The sequence below is a fragment of the Phoenix dactylifera genome, chromosome 12 (genome assembly GCF_051530095.1).
Source record: "Phoenix dactylifera cultivar Ajwa chromosome 12, Ajwa_hap1_PhDact_Kaust_v1.1, whole genome shotgun sequence".
In the NCBI taxonomy this organism is placed as follows: Eukaryota; Viridiplantae; Streptophyta; class Magnoliopsida; order Arecales; family Arecaceae; genus Phoenix; species Phoenix dactylifera.
Genome location: NC_143201.1, coordinates 27,493,533 through 27,521,192, shown reverse-complemented (window position 1 = coordinate 27,521,192; position 27,660 = coordinate 27,493,533). Strand labels below are relative to the sequence as shown.

Genomic DNA, 27,660 nt, shown 5'->3' with positions numbered 1-27,660 from the left:
GACCGCGGGACCAGCGATGTCCACGGAACGGTGATCAGAGGCGGACGCACGAGAACTGAGAAGATCTTTCGCCAGTTGTGACACGTGCTCGCATTCTCCTCGGGCCACGTTGTGGACGCGCCGCCCGCTGGTGTGTTCCCAGCCTAAGCTGCGATCTGCTGAACAGGCAACACCAGTTTCGCCTTCTTCCTTCATGATATGGGGCCCACGCAACGTGCTTTGTTACGTTAGCAATCACGTCATCGTTGGTACTATTCCCCTGCAACTACCGTTGCAGGCGCGAGTGCGAGTCACAGTGTTTAAGTTGTGCAACTCCTAGGAACAAGATAAGCGAATGCTAACTCATGAATCTGAACCGTCCATGCTAGTTGTACACTAAAATCTCCCAATGAGATCATGTGGAACATCTTGCCCATAATGCCTTGGAGGACAACAGAAGAAACAGTAGTGTTTGAGCTATATGAAATGCCGCTTTTACCATAAAAAAAAAAAAACAGTAGTGTTTGCGATATTTCTAGCCGACATATCGCGCGGGCGGGCGGTCGTGACGTCACGTGACGTAAGCGAAAAAATGGACGATGGGCCATGTGGCCGTCGGCCTTCCCGCGTCGCAACGGAATTACGGGAAAATGCCATTACCCTCTCCTCCCACCACCCTGCCTTAAAAAGTAAAGCACAGCGAAAAGCTAGAAGAAAAAGCTAAAGCCGAACCCGCATCTTCACGGCTGAGCAATTCCTCTCTCTCTCTCTCTCTCTCTCTCTCTCTCTCTCTCACACACACACACACACACACGCACGCACGCACGCACAGGGGGAAATTAGGGTTCGATATCTTGAAGGAGAGAGATTATTGATCGATCGGTTGAAATCGAAGGGGAGGGAAGGATGAAGATACAGTGTAATGCGTGCGAGGCGGCGGAGGCGACGGTGCTATGCTGCGCGGACGAGGCGGCGCTGTGCTGGGCGTGCGACGAGAAGGTGCACGCGGCCAACAAGCTCGCCGGTAAGCACCAGAGGGTGCCCCTTCTCTGCGGCGGCTCGTCTCCTCGCGTCCCCAACTGTGACATCTGCCAGGTTTCATCCCCCTTCCATACCTCTCCCTTCCTTTTTATCTAATTTTGCTGGTTTCCTTCTGATTTTGTTATCGGTTTGCCTAGGAAATTGGTCCTCGATTTCGTCATCTGCTATGCTAATGTTACCTGATCGTCTATTATACTTCTATGACTATTTTCTGCTAATACTCCCCCCTTTTCCCCTTCTTTGGTTAATTTCCTGTTTTTTGATGTACTTTAGTGGGAAAAAAGAGATTTTTAGAACCAGTTGATGTTTTTTGAACTGAAGTAATTGATTGTAACCACCATGAGGAAACGTGAGCGTAGAAAATGATGGGGCTCAGATGCTCGAGGTGATGTGGAAGAGGAGTGATTGACAGGGGAGGGAAGATAACGGAAGGGGAAGTGTTGGGATAATTCATACCCTCCCTTTTCTCGGGCTTTGGTTTTCTGCTTGAGAAAGAGTTTGTTGGTTCTTATTCTCTCTGGCCCAGTCCAATTTTGCATGAAATAGACCCCAGCTTGTACAGGGCAGAAGTTGGTCAGTTTTGAAACAGGTTGGAGTCAAAGTCATCAACTTGAAACCTTATATTTTCGCAGCTCCAGTCTAGATTGATGTAGATATTGCAGGTTCTTGACCTTTAGTTTTGCCTTTGCAAATATGCATATTCGATCAAATTTCAGAGGTGAACATTCAACTGGCAGTTTGTTAGATGTCGTAGGACGCATATATGTATGAGTCTGCCACCTTGCTGATGAAACAAATGTCTACTCTTCGTGGTTGTTTAGTAAATTGGCTCTCAAGCGCATCATGGTGACATGAGAATGCAATTGGGAATATATCCTTTCTGCTTTACACCAGCTCTGGTCTAAATAGTAATCCGTCTTTACATCTCAAGCCCTGTTGTGGTTTGTTAGATCATCAATTTTTAATAATCACATCAATTGCAGGAGTTCAATTCAAGCAATGCAAACCATGACAGTGTTTTTGGTTTTTATGTTAGTTTAGCAATTGGTAATCTTTCTCACTTTTCCATGAAAACTAATTCTCCTTGCCAATGTATGGTCATGATTTTTTGGATCTCATATCAGATGGAGACCTAAGCCATCTAGTATCAATATATAGATTAACACATTTACGATCATTAATCTTATGTAGAACCTGCTTTTATTTGACCACTTTTGGAAGTTTAAGGATAGAGAAAATTGCACCTAGTTGAGCCTCTGGAGGAGAATTCCTTAATTGTGTAGCTGCGTACTAATAACAATTACGGTGTTAGGATTCTAGTGAATTTTTAAATAATTTGTGCCTCCTAGTCAAGTTTGGAAATCCCAAATCTGCTTTTGATCACTCTCCCAGCCTCATGGTTAAAGCTAATCAATTCATTTGCACACAAATCTAATTTCTCAAACAATTCATTAACTATATAATTTTGTTGAAATGATTTGATGCTCTTCTTGGGCCATGCACCTTTGAAGCATGGAATAGTAAATACCAACATTTCTTGAGTTGTGATACTTCTTCAGATACCTTTAGAAATATTCAGTGCATTCATAATTGGAAAGCAAAAATAGATGATGAGATTTTGCTCACAACATATAACATTTTATTATCCACTCAGATTATTTTTCCATTGAACCAATACATATTATGCGTGGGCAGCCATAGCTAAGGTTTAAAAACTAATCGTACTGTAATATTATCATGCCATACCACCCTATTCTGGGCAGCTGGGGTGTACTGTATCACAAACCATACTTGTGCATCCCCACACTGCAATACTTAAACCTTGACTCATAACTAAAAATTACAAAACTCTAACCATCATTTTGGTTGCTAACAAAGATCGTAAATTCTGAAATAAGCTAATAAAAAAAATAGAGTATTTATTTGTTTAGTTATTTTGACAAAACAAAACTTAGATAATCACAGTTTTTTGTATAACTCATAACACATGACAAGAAGAGAACTGATCGCTTGGACATGGAGATTTGCTACTGGTGTGTTTGGAATATAGAGCAGCAATACCAGCCATACTGATGCATACTAACCTATACTAGGTGTACCGTATCATACTGGTACCAGATTCATTATGCAGGTGTACCAAGTCTCAATATGTCGAATCAGTCATTGTATCGGTGTACCAACTCTGTACCAACATAGTACCAATACGGGTTCCGGTTCCGAAACGGCAAACCTTGGTAGAAACTAATAATTTATTTAGTATTAATTGATTGCAAAATAATTTGAAAACTCTACTAGGAGAGGAGGGGGCAAAGATCTGTAAGAAAATAGTGTCTGTGGTATATATACCATGAGAACCCTGGAAGTCTATGAATAATCTAATATTAGAGAGAATGCAGGCCTCAAAGCCATTTTGGTTATGTTGATTTCAACGAGGAGGAAGAGTTTCATGAGGTAATTGAGATAGCTCTCAATGCTTCATCCAATCAGCTGAATAAATCCTTTTGGACGAGCATTATGTGGCAACCCTGACAAACAGCTGGTTAAATTGAAATTTGATGGATCTTATGATGCAGCCAATACAAGGGGAGGTGCTGGGCATGTGATGGATAAATTACATGGGTAGGATTTTCCTCACTGGTTTTGTTGAGATCGACATGTGACAGGTCGCCTCCAAGGAAGTTAGAAAAGCATGAAATGGGATCAGGAACCTATTGTCTGTGGCATGACCTCGCTTCTACATCTTTCCATAGCTTCCATGTCTTTTGGGGCTTTTTGTAGTCAATCAGCATGCTCAACAATTGGCAATCATGAGAACAACGTATCTCCTAGTAAGAGAAGTGAACTGTTAAATATTCTGCCACAACTATTGAGGTTGAATAATCTGCTTGTTAGTGCATTTTGTTATGAGAATAACTATAATTAGCCTCATGGCTGGTCTGTTAAATCCAACCTGCCTATCCACTCACAGAGGGGAACCTTTCATGCCCCACAGCCCCCTGCACCCCCCCAAACCCAACCCCCAAAGCCCACAAGAAAAAGAAAAAAAAAAGTGTGGTACATCTGATTAAATGCTCCTGAACCATCTTGAGGAATCAAAATATGGATGCAAAAACCGATGATATGTTGGTTGACAATACGTTTTCTTGACAAAATTGAAGAAACACTACTAGAATATGGTTGTTCAGAACCTCAAAATTGTAGCATTCTCTACCTTAAGGGTGTTCATGTCATGGAGAATACTGTGTTGGTTAAGTTGCGGCTGTACAAGTTAAAGACAGAGGGCCAGAGGCAATTGTCTTCTGAAACATCTGTTGGCATTTCTGTTGAGGTTTTCAGTGAAGATGCCTACAAGCACCAACAATGTAATCTGGAGACAGTTTTGGGTCTTTTTTTCTCCTTCCCACAGCTTGCAGAGTGATTTACTCCTGGCACACGAAGTCCACCAGTTTTAAAGAGGCAGACCTCTCCTAAAGTTGCAGGCAATGCGAGATGCTTTTGATAATTGAAAGAGAAGAACAAGAACTTAATCATGTTTAATGTTCGGATCTTTCAAATTAATGTTGAACCATGTTATTACTAAAAATACACTTTTTTATGGTTTCTAAATTACTATTGCAGCTCTAAAGAATATTATTCCAGTAGCATGTTATGATCTTTTTCATCGGCTTACCTTCAAATATTATACTTCACATCACTCTACACTTGGTTGGTACAGATCAAAAACTTCAACCTTGCTCCGATCCTTTGAAAATCTACCATTTGATTATGTTACGCGATTATGATTTTTTGTTTCCTTCCCCCAAGGTCCTAGTGTAATCAACAGATATGCTGTTAACCCTGTTCTAAGTGATATACTGCAAAAACAAAACTGATTAACAGGAGATTTTAAATGTTGAAGTGGGGCAATACTTGATAACATGAAATCCTGAGCCTGCATTCTATCAGCGAATACCCACCTCCCTATAAACTTCTTGATTTGAGTTGGTATGTCTAGATAAAAATTCATTCTATTGGGGCCTTAACTTGATACGGGACCAGCTGACACATTGAAGGACCTTTAGATTGCACCTATTCTTTTTCCTTAAAGCATTCACTGTATCAAAATAAGAGGAGGTTTTTGACATGCAGCCATAACATCTCCAGCATTATTGGTTCCTGCACAACTTATCAACAGGTGATGAAACTGTAGGCTAAAATCAAAACCTGATTCAACAACAGCTCTAAATTTGATTAAGTTAAAATTTAAAGAGAACAATAAAGAAGAAACTTTCAAAAATATCCTCTGTTACAATGAATCAAATGAAGATAAAAGTAATGTACCCAAAAAAAATGAAGATGAAAGCAGAGGAAGAAAATCAAGAACAGCAGAAGAAGAAAAGTTGAAGAGAAAAGACCAAAAAAGAAAGAAAGGAAGGAAGTAGTGAACTGAATCTCATGGCATTAAGAAGGTCAGGCGATATTAAATCTAATAAATGTTTATGAAATATGATACTTTCCATTGAATAAAATCAAACAGTCAGCTTATTGGTTGTAAGGTCAAAATTATGGAAGGTTATTGTTGCAGTCTACTCATTTGATGGATACTATGTAAGCTGTCAATACTGAGGGTTTTTATAGAATATGATCGATAACGGAAATCCCTATGGGAAATATCAATGTTTCCCCTTATGCTGCATTTCTTTATTGTATTTGTCTTTTGCTATCTGCTTTATTTTATTTCCCGCATTGTCTCATGTATTGATTATCATGTATGGTTTAGATTTTGCTTAAATTCTAGTTTAACTTTGCTGGTTTTGTTTGTTACTAGCTAAAATTTACTTTCCCCCTGGTGGAACCTGTCTCTCATAAATGCCTAGTCTTTTGGGTTGCTAGTGAAGCAAGTTACATAAGTGCAATATTCATAACTACCTTACTGACCTGTCTGAATTTTCCTTTAAAAAACAACTGGGTATCACTTTGACAATGTGTAAACCCCTTCATTTCTTCTCTAATTATTGATTCTGAACTTTTCCTCTTTCAGGAAGCTTCTGGTTATTTCTTCTGCTTGGAAGACCGTGCCTTACTTTGTCGGAAATGCGATGTTGCTATACACACTGCAAACCCTTATGTTTCTGCCCATCAAAGATTTCTAATAACAGGGGTGCAAGTAGGCCTAGAACCAACTGAGCCAGTTGCGTCATTTGTTAATGAGAAATTGAATGCTTCAGAAAAAACTGCAGAATCGCCCTCTAAGTCATTGCCAAAAAGAAGTCATTCTATGTCTCTGTCCAGTGAAACTAATGAAGTGTTTTCCAGCCAAGTAGGCAAGGATGAAGGTCTTGCAGCAAGCAAGATGTCATTCTCTGGTGTCCCCATGCCTGGAAGTATACCTGATTGGCCTTTGGATGAATTCTTTGGATTCGCAGATTTTAGCCAAAACTTTGGGTTCACGGAGCATGGTTCTTCTAAGGTAAGTCTCCATAAATATGTTGTTTTATGTGACAACATACAAAGTTTTGTCATATTATTTGCTTACATCTAGAGCATTATCTTCTTGCAATATGTGTCACTCTTCTTGTCTAATCAGTCTTCTTGTAGTTTTAGTGGGCAATGAACCACTCAATCTAATTAATTATCTTCTTTTAAGAACGAGCTCCTTAGCCTGGGCAATTATTTGCAGACCTTTTTCTGATAACCTCCGTATCTGTGACATCAGACTCATCTAGAAATTCCAGAATAGAACAGTACCTTCCATGTCGGTCACCGGTTTAATTTCGACTGTAGTGTGGCAAGTTGCAATTGCACTGACTGTTGCTTTGGAAGGCAATGGATGAAAGTTCTCTGCCCAGAACATACGACATGTCATTTGGTCCTTAAAAGAGAGGACATATATAGTATGTAGTAAAAAGAAAATCCACACCTGCTGCTTCACAATATTTTCTGTCACTTGAAGTAGATGTACTTCTTTTATTGATTTGATGTTCTTTCGCAGGCTGACAGTGCTAAGCTTGGAAGTTCTGAAGGGTCGCCAGTTTATCGTTCTGCTGATGAAGAGCTGGATGCTGACAGATGCTTGGGCCAGGTGCCGGAGATTCCATGGGCGGTGCCGGAGATTCCTTCTCCACCCACAGCTTCAGGACTTCACTGGCAAAGAAACTTGCACTATCCTGCATCTGATCATGCTGCCTTTGTACCTGATATATGCTCCACACGATATCCCCGCACTTACGCAGCCGTCGGTTCAAAGCGCTGCCGGCCATGCTAACAGCCTGGGTGATATGAAACCAACAGTATCGTGCAAGGCATGTTATAATGGTTGCTGTACACATTTAGAAGTGCTGCTTGTTCTCAACCCTATTAGTTTAATCTAATGTTGTGGCAGGTGTTGATCTTATTGCATTTTGTCCTTGTACAATCAGCTTTCGATTTTTGTCACCCAATAGCTAGCCATTGTTGCTTCTGGTTTTCTGATTGTGGCATGCAATGAGCTCGATTTCCTGAAGCTTTCTTTCTATGTTCTGTTTTCACTTGTCTCGGCAGCAAGTTTATGCAAAAGTTAGTGGTGCAAGGGGATTGTTTCGGATTGACATGTTGTGATGTTTGTCGGGTTAGCGAATCCCGGACGCTTTGATGACAATAGCTCGTCATGAACCTAAGCTCGGCTTTCCGAATATGTCTCTTGCTTTTCAGTTTCAGACCAGTTGCAGTTGTTATATAACGTTTTATGTATATATCCTTTTATATATATATATATATATATATATATATATATATATATATATATATATATATATATATATATATATATATATATATATATATATATATATATATATATATATATATATGTGGGGATTGATAACCTACTCTCTGTTATGGTAGGTTATCAATCTATCCATTTTTTATTGGACAAAAAATATCCTTATTTTTTGTAACTTTTAAGGGTGCTTTATGTCTTTTTACAATCTCACATTATATGTATGTATGTATGTATGTATGTATGTGTATGTATGTATGTGTGTGTATGTATGTATGTATGTGTATGTATATGTATGAGAGAGAGAGAGAGAGGGAGAGAGCATTAATTGGAGGGATTAAGAGGGTGAGTAAATGTGAGATTGTAAAAAGACATAAAGTACCCTTGAAAGTTATAAAAAATAAGGGTATTTTTTGTCTCATGAAAATATATATATATATATATATGGGGATTGATAACCTACTCTCTGTTATGGTAGGTTATCAATCTACCCATTTTTCATTGGACAAAAAATATCCTTATTTTTTGTAACTTTTAAGGGTGCTTTATGTCTTTTTACAATCTCACATTAACTCACCCTCTCAACCACCAATTAATGTTCTCTCCCTCTCTCTCTCTCTCCGGTGTGTGTGTGTATGTTTGCATGTATGTACATACATACGTATGCATGTATGTATATGTATGTATGTATGTCTATGTATGTATGTATAAGTGTGTATGTATGTATGTATGTGTATGTATGTATGTGTATGTATGTATGTGTATGTATGTATGTATGCATATGTATATGTATATGTATGAGAGAGAGAGAGGGGGAGAGAGCATTAATTGGAGGGGTTAAGAGGGTGAGTAAATGTGAGACTGTAAAAAGACATAAAGTACCCTTAAAAGTTATAAAAAGTCAGGGTATTTTTTGTCTAATGAAAAATGGGTAGATTGATAACCTACCATAACAGAAAGTAGGTTATCAATCCCTATATATATATATATATATATATATATATATATATATATATATATATATATATATATATATATATATATATATAAGGGGAGGATATATCACTATGGCGTGATTGGATTTGATGAATGAGGTGGGTGCGATGCATGATCAGCTAATCAGGTGGGCTGTGCGACTAGGTTATTTTTGAGATCTGTTAGATTTGTCGTGGAATTTCTGATTGTTCTCGCCGTAGAGGTGTTATCGACGGTGTTGTTATTAAAAAATAATAATAAAAAGAAAAAAATAGTTTAACTTGTTTTTTTTTTGGCTCTTGTTACAAAGCTCGAGTAGTGATGGAAAACAAAGCCGTAAGATTATTTATCAAAGTTGGTGTTATTGAGCTACTAGGAGTAGTATTTTTATAAAAATAATTTTTTTAGAAAGAAGAATTAATGAAGGAATGAAGAAACTACTTTTTCTCGCTGTTTAGAAATTTAATTTTTTTTTCAAAATTATTTTTGGGTCATCAAAATCATAATTAATTTTTTATTAAAAATATAATAAATATTTCAAATAATTTTGTTAAAAAATAAATATTCAATCAAACATAAATTACTTCAAAACGTATTTTTTTTATGATTCACTAAATACATTAAAATTATTTTTTCAGATCTTACATCATTAGTTTTTTAGAAAAAATATTCTGCGGCGTAGGCTGTTTTTTAATCCGATAAGCAGCAACATAAATATTGAAGGGACGGCCAGCGCGGCGAGCGCGATCCCTCAGGCCCTGTTTGGGGGAGCTGTTGGCAGTAGAGCTGTTGGAAATAGAGCTGTTGGAAGTAGAGCTGTTTGAAGTAGAGCTGTTATAAAAAGCTGTTTGCTGTTTGGTAACTACATTTCTAAAGTGCTGTGGCGCTTTAACATGTGTTTGGTAAACAAACTGAAAAAGTACTTTTGTGTGACAAAATGACCATAAAGGACATTACTAGTATTATAAAACAGAGCATAATAAAATATAATATGTATTAATACATAAAAATATGATATAGTATAATATTAATATAATATAATATAATATTATTATAATATAGTACTATAATACTGTGTACTATAGAATAATAATTTAATATAATATTAAATTATTTAACATAACATATCAATATATTATGGTATAATGTAATATAATATTATATTTATAGTATAATCAATAATAAATGTATAAAATATTATAATTATTAGTGTAAATTCATTTTTCATCCTTCTGATGACCATTTGCAGTTAACCAGCGGCAGTCTCGACGGAAGGAAGCCAAGACGGACGCACGTTGCCGTGGGCGGACGCCGCCGCCCAAAAGGGTACCCCACAATTTCCAATATCATCAAAAATATGAGCATAAATTAATTTTCCATAATATAACATAATATTAAATTATTTAACATAATATATTAACATATTATGATATAATGTAATATATTATTATATTTATAGTATAATACATAATAAAGGTATAAAATATTATAATTATTACCATAAATTAATTTCTCATAATATAATATAATATTAAATTATTTAACATAACATATTAATGTATTATGATACAATATTATATTATATTTATAGTATAATACAATAATAAAAATATAAAAATTTAATTATTAGCGTAAATTAATTTTTACTCTTCTGATGACCATTTATCTCCCTAATAAATTTTCTTGCTAGATGATAAAATTGGTTAAACAATTACTAATATTTTTATTTATTTATTTATTTATTCTATCTTCTCTATTTTTTTCATTTCCTTTTCTTCTTTTTTTTTCTTTTATTTTTCTTTTCTTCTTTTTCTTTTCTTTTGTTTTCCTTCTCTTCTTTCTTTTTCCTCCTTCCCGAAGCTTCTCCCCTCCCTTCTTCCTCCCTTGCCTCACTTATCCCGCATGATCATGAAAGGGGCGATCAAGCTCCCGGCGGTGCGACGACGGGAGGATGGGCGACGAAGCCGAAGAGAGAAGCTTTGAGGAAGAGGGAGAGCGGTCGGGGGAGAGGGAGAGGTGGTTGGGCGAGGGAGAAGAGACGGAGGGAGTCAGGGGCGGCGACGGGGGAGAGGGAGCAGCAGAGGAGGATGGAGAAGAGGAAGACGATGTCGGAGGCGGCGGCGGGGGAGAGAGAGCGGCAGAGGAGGAGGGCGTTGGCGACAGCAATGGGGGAGAGGGAACGGTAGAGGAGGAGGGAGAAAAGGCGGAGGGCGTCGAGGGCGGCGGAGGGCGTCGAGGGGGCGGCGGCGAGGGAGACGGAACGGCGGCGGAGGACGGAGAAGAGGGGGAGGGCGTCATGGGCGGCGGCGGGGGAGATGGAGAGGAGGGGGATGGGCGGAAGAGGAAGAGGAAGAGGAGGGTGATGGGCGGAAGAGGAAGAGGCGGTGGATGGGCCACTTTGGAAGGAAAAAAAGATTTTTAAATGAGGGTACTTTTGGTAAAATAACAGCTTTCCGACGAAGCTGAAAACAGCTTTTGGGGGGAAGCGACAAATTGTAGCTTCCCCCCAAAAGCTGTTTTCAGCTTTCCGCAAAAGCTGAAACAGCTTTTCCAAAATTTTACCAAACATCTTTTTTTGTTTAAAAGTACTTTTGGAGGGCCAGAAAGTGCTTTTTTGGCCCTCCAAAAGCTCTCCCAAACAGGGCCTCAGTCTTCTTTTTCCTTCTCTCTATCTGTCTAACGTGAATACATTCAGACATATCAAAAAAAAAAAAAATAAATAAAATGAAACGTATGGAACGCTATCAGAATATCTGTCAAGCGTGCGGGACGACATAAAAGGCGACCCAGTTACACCATTCGCCTCTCGGTTCTCTCCTCCCTCTCTTCCAACACCCTGAATCCAAGAATCCCTGTCCCCTCTGATCTCGTTCCAGCGGAAACCGACCCGTCCCACCCAGTTCTTCTACCAATAAAAAAAAAAAAAAAAAAAAAACCCTAGTCTCCTCTACATCGAAGAACTCGGATTGGCACGCATCTTTTACCGCGCGGGCGGGCTGCCACCCCCATTGAAGCCCACGCGGGCCCTCAGAGGTGAATCTTTCTCTTTTCCCCGGCTATCCGTTTCAGATAAAGCATCTAAACGTCGCCACGCCGGCTCTCAGAGGTTCATCTTTCTCTCTTCGCCGGCTATGTGTTTCAGATAAAGCATCTAAACTCTAGATCCTATTTTCTTGATCTTTTTGTTTCCGATTCTCGACAAATGTTCGATTGTTATTTTGTTCCGTATCACTGAGATTTGAGCGTTTACTGGGTTAGAATTTGTGATCCTAAAGTTCTTGATACTTCTTTCTTTCGTTCTATTCAGAATTCTGGAGAGAAGGTTAAAAAGAGGGAACTTGGTGTAGCATCTTCGCATGCAATTAATTTAGGTTGTTTTCTTGATAACTGAAGTAACCTTGTAATCTGATGTTGAATGAGGGTTGTCCTTGGTAGGTGGGCACGAAACGAATTACCCTAACGCTGCGTCTAGTGGTCAATTTCTCTGATTCTTTCTGCAATGCAGCTTTTTTTTCTGTTGTTCCAATCGCCTTTGTCAATCCAAGTTTTATTTCTTAATCATTGCCGAGGAAAAAAATAAACAATGCCATCCATTACCAGTATCTCCTATTCCATTATGCACTTTGGCATCAATGTAATATCATGAACATACAACATCATCTTTTATACTCACCAGCGTGATATATCAGCGAGCTCATGCCTAAACCCTCTTCTTCTCCTCTCCTATTTCTTCAGATCTTCACCATCAGCTGTAAGCCCTCCTCCTCCACCTTGTTTTCCCGATGATCTCCTCGCCGGAGTCGAGAATCTATCTCCCACCACTTCGGCACTCCCTGTTTTTTTCCCCCATCGAGGACCACCTCTGATTGTCCAGTTATGACGGCTATTGCCTTTGGATTTCATTGCAATGAGTCACCCTGTTTTCAAACCCAAATTTTTCTTAGTTTTTTTTTCATCCTTGTTGGCAGTCCGCCACCAATCATCTTCATCGCCGGCATGTGTCACTGGGAGGTTGGCTGGGGCCACCAACACCACCATCAGCCACCAAGGCCCTTTCCCCTCTTCCTGAGAGAGAAGTAGCGGCAACCTTCTGTTCTGCCTCCCTCAATATCTCTTTTTTCTAAGAAAAAACTAATATTAGGATGAATAGTTGTGCTTTGTAATAACTCTCGTATATTTTCATGCTCTTGATCATGTAGATCCAAGAGCGGGCTAAGCAGAATTTGATTTGTGGGTTCATATGGACGGGATCTGATGGTAATGAGGTTTAAGATTGAAACATCATGCGTGAGGGATACCTAAAAGCATGCTTTCTTTTGAAATGGTTCTTGACAATCAAAGGGTCTGCCTTCTGGAAAAACAGATCCCTAGATTTTTGTCCACTCTATTTTGGGTGGCAGCAAAGATAAGGTCTAGAGTCCAATCCCAACTTGTCTTGATTTGTATAGGTTCCAAAGGAAATTTTCAAAGATAGTTGGATTTGTCGGCTGATTATTTTTACAAGGTAAATAATGCTTCACTTTTCTAGATTTTATTGGCAATTATTAAATATTTATATTGATAAAATTTTGAGTTGTAATATTCAAAATTTATAAATTTTGATGTATAGTATTGAATATATCTTATTTTGGAATATTATATGATGCATAATTGAAGTATTGATTCTGTTATCGATTATGCTCTATGGATTTCAATACCATATGGTTTTCTGTATATTTTGATTTGGAATATGAAACTTGTTTTTGTGATGAAAAGATTTGATTCAATAGCATATAGATTTCAATACCATATGGTTTTTTGGACTCTGGATCTGATTATGTTAAGGACCCCGCCAATGGGAGTTAAATATTGGCACTTAATTAGTCCTGAAGGGTTAGCGCTGCAAGAAGATGCATGGCATACCACAAGAAGATACGCAATTCTGAAGGACTTCGCCATAAGAAGATACATAGCACGTCGCAAAAAGATGTGCGGCATCATGAAAAGGACCTTGCCGAAGGGATATTGTGGTGATAGTTCATGGTTGACGTGATGAATTTTATATTTTCAAAGAGGATTCATGAATGCAAACTTGAATTATGACAAAGATTGGATTCGCATGCGTGATGTTTTGATAATACTATATATCTAGATTTGATTTATGAATTGATGTATTATGTATGTTTATTTTCAGTAACTTATTATTCATCTTATTGCCTAATTAATCTAGGTAAGGTGTCATTGCTTACTAGTTACTAGGCTATCTAGCTCATTATTCAATGTTTATCATTTTTATAGATTTAGCGAACTAGTGTGGCATGGGATTTTGCTATGGAAGAGTAATTAGAAGCAGAATTTTGACTCCTTTATTATAGATTAGGGTTTGTTACTGATTTAATATATGGAATTGTAAGACATTGTATATTATTGGATTTTGTGAAAGTTTGGATTTTAGTTATTTAAATTTAAAGCTTGACCTTTAATTATTAAATTTATTCCGCTGCTTGATTCTGATATCGTGATGAGATGCCTTGCATGCTTGTAGAGAGAGTTCTCTATGGATGTGCGGCGATTGCCTTCTCCTTGGCTTATGATTTCGGTCAGAGGCATGACACCCCCCCCTATTGATCTTATTTATTCTTGTGAATACGATAACAAAAGATTCTCAATATTTTTATGAATTTAGTAATTTAAATATGGAAATTATCATGAGTAATTATACATGCCAATATCATGTGTTTGTCTTTCAGAACTGTTTATTGGTTAATCTCAAAATCTTCTACTGTTGAAGAGTCAAGTTATGTAATTAACTTATTTACATCTTTGATTGCCAATGTGTAACCTTTTTGGACCGCACTTGATTTGGAAGCATTGTTTTCTATCACATGAGTTTTCACTTCTTATGATGATAAATGCTTGGCCATTATATGCTATTTAAATTTAGATTGGTGTTCCTTAATTTCGTTGATTGTATGAACATATACATATATTCTTCATTTTGTTGATTGTGCTAGAAGTTTTTTTATTGACATGTTGATCCTCTTAGGTTAAAAAAAATTGTCCAAATGATGCCAGATGCTACAAAGAGGTTGAAGGAATGTTTAAAGGCTGTCCAGAAGCTTTGATTCGAAGAAGCAATTGCTGTTCATGAATTAGAAAGGTGAGCTCTGTTGCAGTTTCTATATATTTTCATTGTATAAGTATTGTCTCTACTCTCTACTAATCATGTTGGTGTTAGATGCCTGCCTTCTTTGCTTCATGAATTCTTGGCTTTAAAATTCTTGCTCACACTCCTTTCTGTTTTTACATGCCTTTGTTGGAACGCTGCTCACCACATCTTCGCTCTCTTTTATAGTGGGAAAATAGGTAATTTATCTATGAAATTTTGGATTACTTTGTTTCGGTAATATAAATATTCTCCGTTGAAATAGCTTTGAATAAATTCTATTCAAGGAAAAAAACTTCAATTTAATATTTGTAATTTAATCCATCAAAAAGGAACTTTGGCCTCGCTGCTATGTAGTGAAATCCTTAGACACTACAATTTTTTTCTTGTTAGAAAAGAGTCCAGGATAATGTTCCTGGTCTGGTATATATTTCTCCATTGGCCATAATAGAACTTTAGATGGTAAGGTGGTGCATATAAGTATTATGTACTAGGAGCATAAGGGATGGTAGGTTTGCGTTATGAATGTTTGGAAGAATTTAAGAAATTGTTCCTGAGCGAAATCTCTGGTGTTGAAGTTGTTCCACGTCAGAGGAGCGAATACTGTCTCTCTGCCCAACTGGCAGAACAGTCCGAACACCATCCGGTGGATCCCGAACGCCGGTCTTGGGCTTTCATAAGTCATCAACGCCCTCCCTGAAAAACCACCACCAGCAAATTGCATGACCTAAGGAGACTGGATCCGCAAGAAAATTCAGGACAGTGGCCTTTGTTTTTGGATATATATATGTATATATATGTATATATATATGTATATATATATATATATGTATATGTATATATATATATATATATATATATATGTATATATATATATATATATATGTATATGTATATATATATATATATATATATATATATATATATATATGTATATGTATATATATGTATATATATAAAGTGCATTATCTGCCCTCTGCCTTACTACGTAGGCATCTCATCCCCTCATGTATGGCATTATGTATGAATGATTATGCCTTTTGTTTTTCTCATGAGCTGTACAGATTCTAACATGAAGATATATAGGATTATCTGATGGCCCTACTTCTAAACCAGAGCCAGAATTATTTAGTACCTGATAACTTACCCGATGGCATTTTTTGTTCAGAATAAGAAAGCTCAGAAGCAAGAACAATAGTTCAGATGACTAACAAGCCCCAGTCAGAGCGCACCAGTGCAAGTACTCTCTTAACGTCGGATTGCTTGGGTTTGGTGCATCTGGATTCACCATCACCTTTAATAGAGAAGAGGCCAAGCCACCAGCAACAAGCATGAGAGAATAATAACAAGCATGAGCCGTTTAGACAAGGAACAAATGGAAATAACTTACAAGCGTGTAGAATGTCCGGAGATCGTCTCCTCCAACGTCAATGCTAGGCCTATTGACTACGGCAGAGGGTTTTAGCTCTGCACCATTGAAAAGTAGCCTATTATTATAGAAAATCTTTAGGGGCACAGAACTAGGGAATGGGTCCCCCACATCCCCCACGACTTGACCTAAAGTCAGGGCGTCTCCAGACATTGTAATATAGATATAGGAATGAAGATATAGGGTATATATGGTAGATCTAATGCTACATATAGCCTGAGGAAGAGGGTGAGACAAGGGAAGAGAACTGAAGATCTAATACTATATATAGCCTAAGGAAGAGGGTGAGACAAGGGAAGAGGAGAACTGAAGATCTAATATTATATATAGCCTGAGGAAGAGGGTGAGACAAGGGAAGAGGAGAACTGAAGAAGAGATCAAGCTTGGGGAAGCGAGAGGGATGTGCAGTGTTTATATAGAAGCCTGCCTGTCTGGCCACTGGATTCTCACTCATCTAACTTTACTGAAAGGCTGAGGTCCTTTTCTTTTGTAAGTTAAGGGTTAAGGACTTAAGGTCCTACCACCCAGCAGCCAACCTGGAGGCGTTGGATTCAGGAAAGCAGGCACAGCTGCAATGATAGGGCGAGGTTCATCTGACTGCTGGTCATTCAACCTTGTCTCTCTCCGTTAATGAGAACCAATCTTTAAAGGACATATCTGAATCTGGGCTAAGCCACTATGAGAATACATGTGGAAGGCGCTTCACGAGTGGGAATGATGTCTGATTTGGTCACCTGGTTCCAACTCTTAAGGATGAAAACACCGGGCACCTCCTTTTTCTTCCTATTCTTTTCAAAGGAGCGACTCTCCTCAAGTCTCATGATCTCCTGAACTAAACCACCTGGTATTAAGAGTTGGATGTTGTCCTCCTCTTTTGTCAATGAAACTAATGGAATAAAGGATAAAGGAAGGCAATCTACTTTGCACCTATACTCTATCTTTTTAGTGGGATTTTTAAAAAAGAAAAAAAAAATCATTCACAAAAAAATTTCATACAAAAAATGAAAGAAATAATTCATTGACAATATATTCCGAATTATTTTTTTCTCTTTGAACAAAATTCAGAAATTAATATCGCGGCAATCAAAAGTAGCAGGAGATCGAAAAAAAACTCACCTTTGTTTTTCTTGCAATCAAAATGCCAAACTATGCCATGGTGATTGGAGTGGTCGAAAGAGTTAATATCGCGCATCTATTTTTTTCATTTTATTTCTAAATTTCTTATTATTCTTTTTCTATTACATGGAATTATAGTTTTTTATTATTCTTCTTCTATTATTCGTTCTTGTCATCTAACTAATTTAGAAAACAAAGAAAGTTGCACAAAAAAAAGGTGATGCGCATGAAAGAACAAATCAGGGCAACAAAAAGGGAGAGGACAAAACCATTAAAGAAATCATCATAGGAGATGACAAAGGAATATAGCATTAAAAGATAAAGAAAGGCTATCTACTTTGCACCTATACTTTATTTTCGGCTTTCATCGTGTCTCATATTCCGCATTCTACCTTCCTAGTCCTCCAACAGCAAGCAACCAGGAATGTGGGTATCTCGTTGAGAGAGGGATGCAAAACCAGCTCCTCAAGCATCGTAGGCCCCCTCCGAGATAGAATCATATGGCCGGTGGGTATGCACCCACAACTTGAAGCTTTAAAGCAGGGAAGCAGGACCCATGATGGACCCCATACCAAATAAGTCCAGCATCCGAGGAGGGAGCTTTGTTACCAAGCAATTTGATAGGCTTGATGCTTGTTTGGTTGTCCACCACCGGGCATACGAACTCAGTTCTTTCCAAAAGAATTTACTTTGTCGGTAGGTCTAGAGGGCTCGACCAAGAGAGATGCTCTGAATTGGCTCAGATTCACAGGGCATAGGGAGGGAGGGAGCTGAAACCACTTCGACAAAATGGGAGTCCGGCTGCCTCACCTGTATCAAACCAGACTTGCCGGAGCTGCTATTTTCGAGCTTCAATAATCTTAATATTCCAAATACGCTTGATGGCCATGATATTGTTCGAGTGTATCTTCATTCCGATCCAGTGTAGTCATGATGGGGACGATTGTAGCAGCCCAGGTTTTTCGGGCTTGTAGGGGAACCGGCCGCGGCCTCCGCCGGCCCCCCGCGGTCTTTGCCGGCGTCCTGACCTCTCTCTCTGTTCTTTCTCGTTCGCTCTCTCTTTTCTTTTTCCTCTCTAGCTCCGGCAACGGGTTTCGTTTTCGTTGTCGGAACCGTACCGGTGAGCCGCCGGTATGGCTTGGAACGGCTGGAACCGTCCGGTTTGGAATGGTTTTGTCGACCTGGCTTGTAATTCAAGTCACTTGTGTGAATGAAATTACACCATGTATACCCTAACATGCTTTTGATTGTCAATCTGGACTATTGGCCTAGCATTAGCTCTAAATCTCCAACTTACTTTGCAAACTCATGTAATCCTCATGTTGCAGCGATTAATGGCACGTAAAATTTGTTCTATCCTAAACATATTATGTTTTGATATTTATGAGATACAGATTGCTACTATTGTAACTTTGTAAGTCTGTCGTTTTCCATAATATGTTTCCATTTCTGAAGCCAACATTATAAAATGTTTATATTCCTTTATTTAAGTTTGTTACCATCTGAACTTGTAATACTGCTGTTCAAATATGATTATTTTATCCATCTTTGTTAAAATCCAGGATTATCATTGTGTCTTTTTCTTAATCTGCTCCTTAGTATGGCATAATTTGGCACTTCAATTTTATACGCTGTTGAATACAATGAGTTCTTTTTAATTTTTATATGCAAGTTACTTTTATGGTTAATCTGCATAATTGTCTTTTCAAAAATTTACAGCTATGTATCTTTCCAGAGGAAATCATGAAAGTAAGAGCATCAACAAAATTTCTGGTTTTGAGGGACAGGTCCGGTAAAAGTTGAGCGGAACATCTGTTGAACTCTGCAGCAGTATTTTGTTGTTTACCTTGGCTCATGTCATAAATAGCAAGATTTTTGTAGTTCATGAAGGATTATTTAGTGTTGGTGGTATGAAGCTCTCTGATATACGAGCTATTGATCATTTTTGGGGGCCTAGTGAAGAAGGTATTTTGCAAGCTCCTATTGTTAAAACATTTAATTCTTAATAACTAATGTGTGAAATACTTACTATTCTTATTTTTCAATTTCATGCTTAAGCGGTGAAGAACTACAACTATTTTATTAGTCTTTTTACATAGTTTGGAAAAGTTCCATGGATTTGGTAATTTTTTCTACTGCATCATATAGCAGGCTACTTTTTTGACTTTGTTCCTTCTATTCCCTGCTTTGTCGACCTTGAAATTGATTTACTTGGCCATCCTGTAACTAAAATCTGCAGTTCCAGTTTTTTATGCTAAAATGAACCAAATTAAAAATTCTAATTTTAGCATGATTTTTCTGTTATCACCTTTGAAAAAGATAACCAAATTTTTCTGCAACCTTTTCTTCGTAGGTCTTAGAAGCATCTGAAAAATGCCATACTTGGAAAGCGCCATGGAAAACACTTCCACCTCAGCCCCCCACCCAACCAAGAAGAAAAGGAAAAATAGAGAGAACATGCATGCATAGAGCAATTCTACAGAATAGATCCTGCATTGCAAGAAGATGCTGTATCGATTAAGCACTCGATTTCGGTAACACACCATCGATATCTATAAAATGTACGAGGAGATGAGTGCTTTAGGCTAGCCTGTGGGGTTGGATAATCTTGATTAGAGCAGAGCTTCATTTGTCACATCCGTAGCAGAATATACTAACCAATAGTTACGATGTAGAGAAAAAATCAGTCATTAAAAATCAGATTAATGTAACTATTTGAAAGATAATTGATTTGTGTAGTTTTTAAAAGTTGGCATGTAGCAGTGACTTGACAAACATTTTCAAAAAGAATGAACATTTTGAAATCATGCATTTTATCCCACTTCTTGCAACATCTAGACTTCAATAAACTTTGGCTTTTGCTACTCTAAACTTTATTTTGTAGCAATTTCATGTACTGTCGCCTGCATTTTGTCATCTTGACTTCCCTAACTTGTAACTAGTTATTTTTAATTTAGATATGAAAATGTCTTTTCTACGTCGATGCGGATGGGCAATAAAGGTGCGATCATACATTTCACAGCGCCAGAGCTTAAGGCAGATATTGTTTCCTTTTCAGCAGTGGTAGGTTTTAACTATATTCAGGAGGCTGTTTCTATTATTCCTAGTAATTTCTTAAATTCTTGTATCATCATCGTGTCAAAATATTCATTGTTCCATGCCTCCAAAAATTGATACTGCGATCTGTGCAAGTTGCACCATGGACCATATTCTATATTTGCATGCATGTCCGTCCATCTCGAATGACCGAATTGATTTCAGTCCCTATAGTGCATCCGTGCGAACTTTTTCAACTCTTATGTTCGTAATATATTATATCACTTCATATGTGTATCGCTGAAGAACATTATTATAGAAGGCAGGTAAAGTAGCTGGAGATACTGACATTGATGTTTATTTAAAAGTTAGCTATAGGTTCCATTCTTTCAGTAAAAAAAAGAAGAAGCTAGGTTCTTCCAGTTCCATGACAGGATGTTTGTTTTTTGGCTTATTGACTTGATACGAGAGGATGGAGGTGTGCGGACAGGATGTTTATTGAAGGCAGGTAAAGTAGCTGGAGATGCTGACTTGATGTTTATTTAAAAGTTAGCCATAGGTTCCATTCTTTCAGTAAAAAAAAGAAAAAGAAGCTAGGTTCTTCCAGTTCCATGACAGGATGTTTGTTTTTTTGCTTATTGACTTGATACGAGAGGATGGAGGTGTGTGGACAGGATGTTTATAGAAGGCAGGTAAAGTAGCTGGAGATGCTGACTTGATGTTTATTTAAAAGTTAGGCATAGGTTACAACGATACGTACGTTGTTATCTACTAATTTTATGGTAATAGCTTATTGCTCCATGACATCAACGCTCTCTCATCTACTAATTTTATGCTATGGCTTATTGCTCCATGACATCAATAGTCGCTTTAGAATCTTCTGCCGCCGCAGCCCCCCTCCCTCTGGCAGTTGAAGTATGCCGCGGCAACCGGCAGCCCCAGATGGTTTTCCTGAGCGAAATCTCTGGTGTTGAAGTTGTTCCGCGTCGGAGTAGCGAATACTGTCTCTCTGCCCAACTGGTGGAACAGCGCGAACACCATCCGGTGGATCCCGAACGCCGGTCCCGGGCTTTCATAAGTCGTCAGCTCCCTCCCTGAAAAACCACCACAAGCAAATTGCATGACCTAAGAAGACTGGATCCGCAAGAAAATTCAGGACGGTGGCCTTTGTTTTTTTGATATATGTAAACGAGTCGTTTAGGGTATAAAACTGGGTTGCGTGGTGCATAAATATAGATATGTTCTGTACGAAAGCCAATGTGGATGAGATGAAATTTATCATGCAAGTGCATTATCTGCCCTCTGCCTTACCACGTAGACATCACATCCGCTCATGTATGGCAATATGAATGAACGATTATGCCTTCTGTTTTTCTCATGAGCCGTACGGATTCTAACATGAAGATATATAGGATTATCTGATGGCCCTCCTAAACCCAAAAAAAAAAAAAAAAAACTACTCACCGAAATTTGTATCCGTTGATCCAGGGATGTCTGTGACCATCCTGTAAAACCAGAGCCAGAACTATTTAGCACTCATGGCATTTTACGTTCAGAATAAGAAGGCTCAAAAGCAAGAACAACAGTTCAAATGACTAACAAGCCTCGGTCGGAGCTCACCAGTGCAAGTACTCTCTTAACGTCGGATTGCTTGGGTTTGGTGCATCTGGATCCACCATCACCTTTTACAGAGAAGAGAGGCCAAGCCGCCACCAACAACAAGAAGCATGAGAGAGAGAGAGAGAGAGAGAGAGAATAATAACATGCATTAGCCGTTTAGACAATTAATGAACAAATGGATTTAACTTACGAGCGTGTAGAATGTCCGGAGATCATCTCCTCCAACGTCAACGCTGGGCCTATTCACTACTGCAGAGGGTTTTAGCCCTGCACCATTAAAAAGTAGCCTATTATTGTAGAAAATCTTTAGGGGCACGGTCCTAGGGAATTGGTCCACCACATCCCCCACCACTTTTCCTAAAGTCAAGGCGTCGCCAGACATTGTAATATAGTTGCAGGAACGAAGTTATGGGGTATGGTAGATCTAATACTATATATAGCCTGAGTAAGAGGGTGAGACAAGGGAAGAGGAGAACTCAAGAAGAGAGCTTGAGGAAACGAGATGGATGTACAGCGTTTATATAGAAGCCTGTCTGGTCGCTGGATTCTCACACGTCTAACTTTACTGAAGGGCTAAGGTCCTTTAAAGGGCGTATTTGAATCTGGGCTTAGCCACTACGAGAACACATGTGGAAGGCGCTCCACGAGTGGTAATGGTGTTTGATTTGGTCACCTGGTTCCAACTCCTAAGGATGAAAACACTGGGCACCTCCTCTTTTTTTTTTTTTTTTTTTTTTTTTTGCTGAAAGCGGGTACGAATACACCCAATAAAGTCAAAATACAAGACCTCACGGAGTGCCAATGGCAGCTCCGCCTCTCCTACCCAAAGGGCATACCCCGAGTGGTGGGCCACATGGCCAGCCACCCAGTCGGCTGCCCCATTGGCCTCCCTGAATACATGTTTGGCCAAAGTGGCCCCTCCCTGACTCATCATCACAATATCGCGAATCAGGGGATGGTCTGTAGTCTCACCCCCCAATCCCCTCTGAATCCATCGGACAACAGTGGCCGAGTCCCCCTCCAAGATAATCGAGCTGGCCCGCAATACTGCCCTCGCATGTCGAAGGCCTGCCCAGGCGGCGTGCAGCTCTGCTCCAGGCACCGATGTATCGAACAACTGACAGCCACCTGCGGCCACTACCCTGGAGTGTGGGCCTCGTATGACAAAGCCTGCACCGCCCCGCGTGCCGCCATCCAGAACCGACCCATCGAAGTTGACCTTGAGGAAGCTCAGGGGTGGGGGCTCCCAGGTGAAATACACCAACTGGGAAGCTGCCGAAGCAGGGGGGGAACCCCAGGTGTCCCGAGCTGTCAAAGGTCTATCTGTAGAAGGGGCGGGTCTGAACTCCAAAGCCTGTGCTCGAGCAAGCTCTGCTACAAACCTCGGTGACACCCTGCGCTCACCGAGAGTGCGGGCATTCCTTGCCAGCCAGATCTGAAGCGCTGTGCAACTAGCTCTAATGCCCTCCTCGCGAGTCCGTAAACTGGCTAACCACTGCCGTGTCACCCTGAGAAATTGTAGCCGCTCACTCCGGGCCCCCCGCGGGATCCCAGCCCACTGCCATGTCGTCCGCGCCATGTACACTGGAAGAGCACATGGTCCACTGACTCCTCAGCTCCGCACGTCCCGCACTCAGCTGGGACCCCCCAACCTCGCCTGCTCAGCTCTGCTCTCGTAGGAAGTCGGCTCCAGAACACCTTCCATAGAAAGAGAGCAACCCTCGGATGAAGTCCGGACCTCCAAATCCAGGTGCAGTCCGGCCCCGGCTCATGCCCTAGCTGAATGGCTGGGCACCTCCTTTTCCTTCCTATTCTTGTCCATGAATTCTTTTCAAAGGAGCGGTCTCCTCGAGTCTCATGATCTCCTAAACTAAATCACCTCGTATTAAGAGTTCGATGCTGTCCTCCTCTCTTCTATGTTAAAATTTTGGTCTTTGTCAATAGAAATACTGGAATAAAGGATAAAGGAAGGCAATCTACTTTGCACCTATACTCCATCTTTTTAGTGGGATTTTTTTAAAAAAAAATATTCACAAAAAAATTGCATACAAAAAATGAAAAAAAATAATTCATGGACAATATATTCCGAATTAGTTTTTTGGGAGGACTCTTTGAAAAAGGAAAAAAATGTTCAAAAAGCAAAATTTTCTGTGCACGAAAAAACTCTGCTCCTTATTTTGTTGGGAACTCCACATGCACAAAAAAAAGAAAAAAATTATTCATTCATGACATTTTCTCTACGGTCACAAAAAATTTAATTTTTAGTGGGACTATTCAAAAAGAAAAATTTTAGTTGAAAAAGTATATGCATAAAATAATTCTATACGCAAAAAAGAAAAAATAATCCATACATCATATTTTCTAAATTAGATTTTTAGTGGGACTCTTTGAGAAAAGAAAAAATCTTATTTGTTTTGAAAATTCCAGATGCATTAAAGAACGAAAACAATATTTTTTTATATTATTTTCTTGATGACTAATTAGATTTTTAGTGGGACACTTCAAAAAAGAAAAAAAAATATTGCGCACTCAAAAAATCACGCATAAAAAAGATTCATAACAATTATAGGAAGTAAAGTCACACACACATAAAACAACAAGAAAGGATAATACATTCATGACAAAGTGAAAAAGTATGATGTTTCGAAGTTGTGTAAAAAACAAAGAAGTTAAAAGAAAAATTATTTTTTCTTTCTTTTGAAAACTTTCAAAATAAAATAAAATAAATTTACTTCTTATTTATTTTTCTCCACACACAAAAAGATTTTGAACCGGAATTTAATATTACGACAATCAAAAGTAGCTGAAGATCGGAAAAAAAAACTCACATTTTTTTTTCTTGCAATCAAAATGCCAAACTATGCCATGGTGATTGAACTAGTTGAAAGAGTTAATATCGTGCATCTATTTTTTTTATTTCTCAAATTCTTATCATTCATCTATTACATGGAATTATATTTTTTTATTTTTATTATCACCCTGCATCATGCTGAGTGTCCTTTGTTCTTGTTAATTGTTATATAACTAAACAAGAAAATAGAGAAAGTTTCACAAAAAAAAAAAAAAGGTGATGCGTACAAAAGAACAAATCAAGGCAACAAAAGGGGGAGAGGACATAACTGTTAAAAAAATCTTGATAGGAGATGACAAAGGAATATAGCAATAAAAGATAAAGAAAGGTTATCTACTTTCCATCTATACTTTATTCCCGACTTTCATCGTGTCTCATATCTTGAGTTCCACCTTCCTAGTCCTCCAACAGCAGCCAGAAATGTGGGCATCTCGTTGAGAGAGGGATGCGAAACCAACTCCTCAAGCGTCATTGTTCCCCTTCTAGATAGAATCGTATGGCCGATGGGTAGGAACCCACAACTTAAAAGCTTTAAAGCAGAGAAGCGGGTCCCTTCCTAGATACAATCGTAGGGGGGTATGCGCCCACAACTTAAAAGCTTTAAAGCAGAGAAGAGGGTCCCACGATGGACCCCATACCAAATAAGTCCTGCATCCGAGTAGGGAGCAATTTGCTGGGCTTGATGCCTGTTTGGGCTTGATGCCGGTTGGTCCAGAGGGCTCGACAAGAGCGACGCTCCGAATTGGCTCGGATTCACAGGGCACAGGGCACAGGGAGGGAGCTGAAACCACTTCGACAAAATGGGCATCCAGCCAGCTCACCTCTATCAAACCAGACTTGCTGGAGCTGCTATTTTCGAGCTCCGATAACCTTAATATTCCAAATACTCTTTTCTGATCGCCCTGATGTTGTTCGAGCAATATCTTAAATGCAAAACCGAACACCCCCTCACGGCATTGCACAAGTTCACAGCAGAATGCTGTCAGCCTTTGCCGAGGCTGTTGAAATGCACACGCATGAACCATATCAACGGGCTCGCACTGTTGGATCCCGGCAATAATACAAGACCAAAACCAAACGGACCTTCAGTCACTAGGAGTCACTTGCCTCCCGTCCTCGCATTGTATCATTAAACAAGCACCAGAGGAAATTTCAGGCACTGCAATATCCTTACTCTTATCATAATTTCGAGGGTCGCAATAGACACAGTATCTCTTGCAAAGTTCTGATTAAAATAATTGCATGAATTTTTGATGCTATGGTCGAGCATACCTTATAACATAAACTTTACATCGACATCCCTACTTCAGTAACCCATCCAGACTAGATGCTTAGGCAGCATCATCTTCAAGGTTGTTCACACGTTCACATTCATCTATCCATTCACTGTATCATCTTTCTCAATTCGCTTCATAGGAGGCGGCTTTGCCCTTGACTTCCTCTACCCCCTAAATTAACTCTCTGTTTCCACTTCAGTATCACTGACAATAAAGAAGCAAGTTCAAGAAAAAGACGAGTGAGCTACCTGGACTTTCATATTTGAAATAACCATAGAGTAATCAGGTAGCAATGAAGCCTAAGTTTCAAGGGATTAGAATTTATATTTTAAATGCCATTGAAATCATTTGTTGTCAGGACCTTAAAATCCACGATCTAGGACTCATGATCCAGATCTAAATACTCAAAACATTTTGGATCTCATCCCTGGTTCCGGTTGATCCAGATGCAATAGTATCATTTATTGATTTCTTGACTTTTATAATGTCCTATCCATCACTGATAAACCTTGAACACATGTGACCAGTTGTGTGAATGAAATTACACCATGTATAACCTAACATGCTTTTGATTGTGAATCTGGACTATTGGCCTAGCATTAGCTCTAAATCTTCAACTTACTTTGCAAACTCATGTAATCCTCATGTTGCAGCGATTAATGGTACGTAAAATTTGTTCTATCCTAAACATATTATGTTTTGATATTTATGAGATACAGATTGCTACTATTGTAACTTTGTAAGTCTGTCGTTTTCCATAATATGTTTCCATTTCTGAAGCCAACATTATAAAATGTTTATATTCCTTTATTTAAGTTTGTTACCATCTGAACTTGTAATACTGCTGTTCAAATATGATTATTTTATCCATCTTTGTTAAAATCCAGGATTATCATTGTGTCTTTTTCTTAATCTGCTCCTTGGTATGGCATAATTTGGCACTTCAATTTTATACGCTGTTGAATACAATGAGTTCTTTTTAATTTTTATATGCAAGTTACTTTTATGGTTAATCTGCATAATTATCTTTTCAAAAATTACAGCTATGTATCTTTCCAGAGGAAATCATGAAAGTAAGAGCATCAACAAAATTTCTGGTTTTGAGGGACAGGTCCGGTCAAAGTTGAGCGGAACATTTGTTGAACTCTGCAGCAGTATTTTGTTGTTTACCTTTGGCTCATGTCATAAATAGCAAGATCTTTGTAGTTCATGAAGGATTATTTAGTGTTGGTGGTATGAAGCTCTCTGATATACGAGCTATTGATCATTTTTGGGGGCCTCGTGAAGAAGGTATTTTGCAAGCTCCTATTGTTAAAACATTTAATTCTTAATAACTAATGTGTGAAATACTTACTATTCTTATTTTTCAATTTCATGCTTAAGCGGTGAAGAACTACTACTATTTTATTAGTCTTTTTGCATAGTTTGGAAAAGTTCCATGCATTTGGTAATTTT

At 38.7% G+C, this 27,660-nt stretch overlaps 2 protein-coding genes and 1 long non-coding RNA gene across 10 annotated transcripts; 2 read left to right on the top strand and 1 right to left on the bottom strand.

Moving 5' to 3' along the window:
- Positions 1-645: 645 nt before the first annotated feature.
- LZF1 (light-regulated zinc finger protein 1) lies at positions 646-7,465 on the top strand. Its single transcript, XM_008795928.3, has 3 exons — positions 646-1,074; positions 6,041-6,469; positions 6,992-7,465. Exons 1-3 carry the CDS (start codon positions 886-888, stop codon positions 7,262-7,264), a joined length of 891 nt encoding a protein of 296 aa, XP_008794150.1. The 5' UTR covers positions 646-885; the 3' UTR covers positions 7,265-7,465.
- Positions 7,466-11,233: 3,768 nt separating this feature from the next.
- Positions 11,234-21,835, top strand: LOC103710262 (uncharacterized). Of its 8 annotated transcripts, XR_015972476.1 has the most exons (5): positions 11,426-13,073; positions 13,180-13,235; positions 14,757-14,870; positions 19,141-19,386; positions 19,775-20,286. It is a non-coding gene; the product is annotated as an uncharacterized LOC103710262 (long non-coding RNA). The 8 variants fall into 8 exon arrangements; XR_015972477.2 differs by lacking the exon at positions 13,180-13,235 and having other exon boundaries at positions 11,234-11,764; positions 14,256-14,870; XR_015972473.2 differs by lacking the exon at positions 13,180-13,235 and having other exon boundaries at positions 11,234-11,837; positions 14,256-14,870.
- LOC120111940 (protein VERNALIZATION 3-like) lies at positions 21,328-22,734 on the bottom strand. Its single transcript, XM_039130355.3, has 4 exons — positions 22,268-22,734; positions 22,078-22,139; positions 21,922-21,962; positions 21,328-21,551 (listed from the first exon to the last, which is right to left on the bottom strand). The coding sequence occupies exons 1-4, from the start codon at positions 22,457-22,459 to the stop codon at positions 21,328-21,330; spliced, it is 519 nt and encodes a 172-aa protein (XP_038986283.1). The 5' UTR covers positions 22,460-22,734.
- Between the last annotated feature and the right edge of the window lie 4,926 nt (positions 22,735-27,660).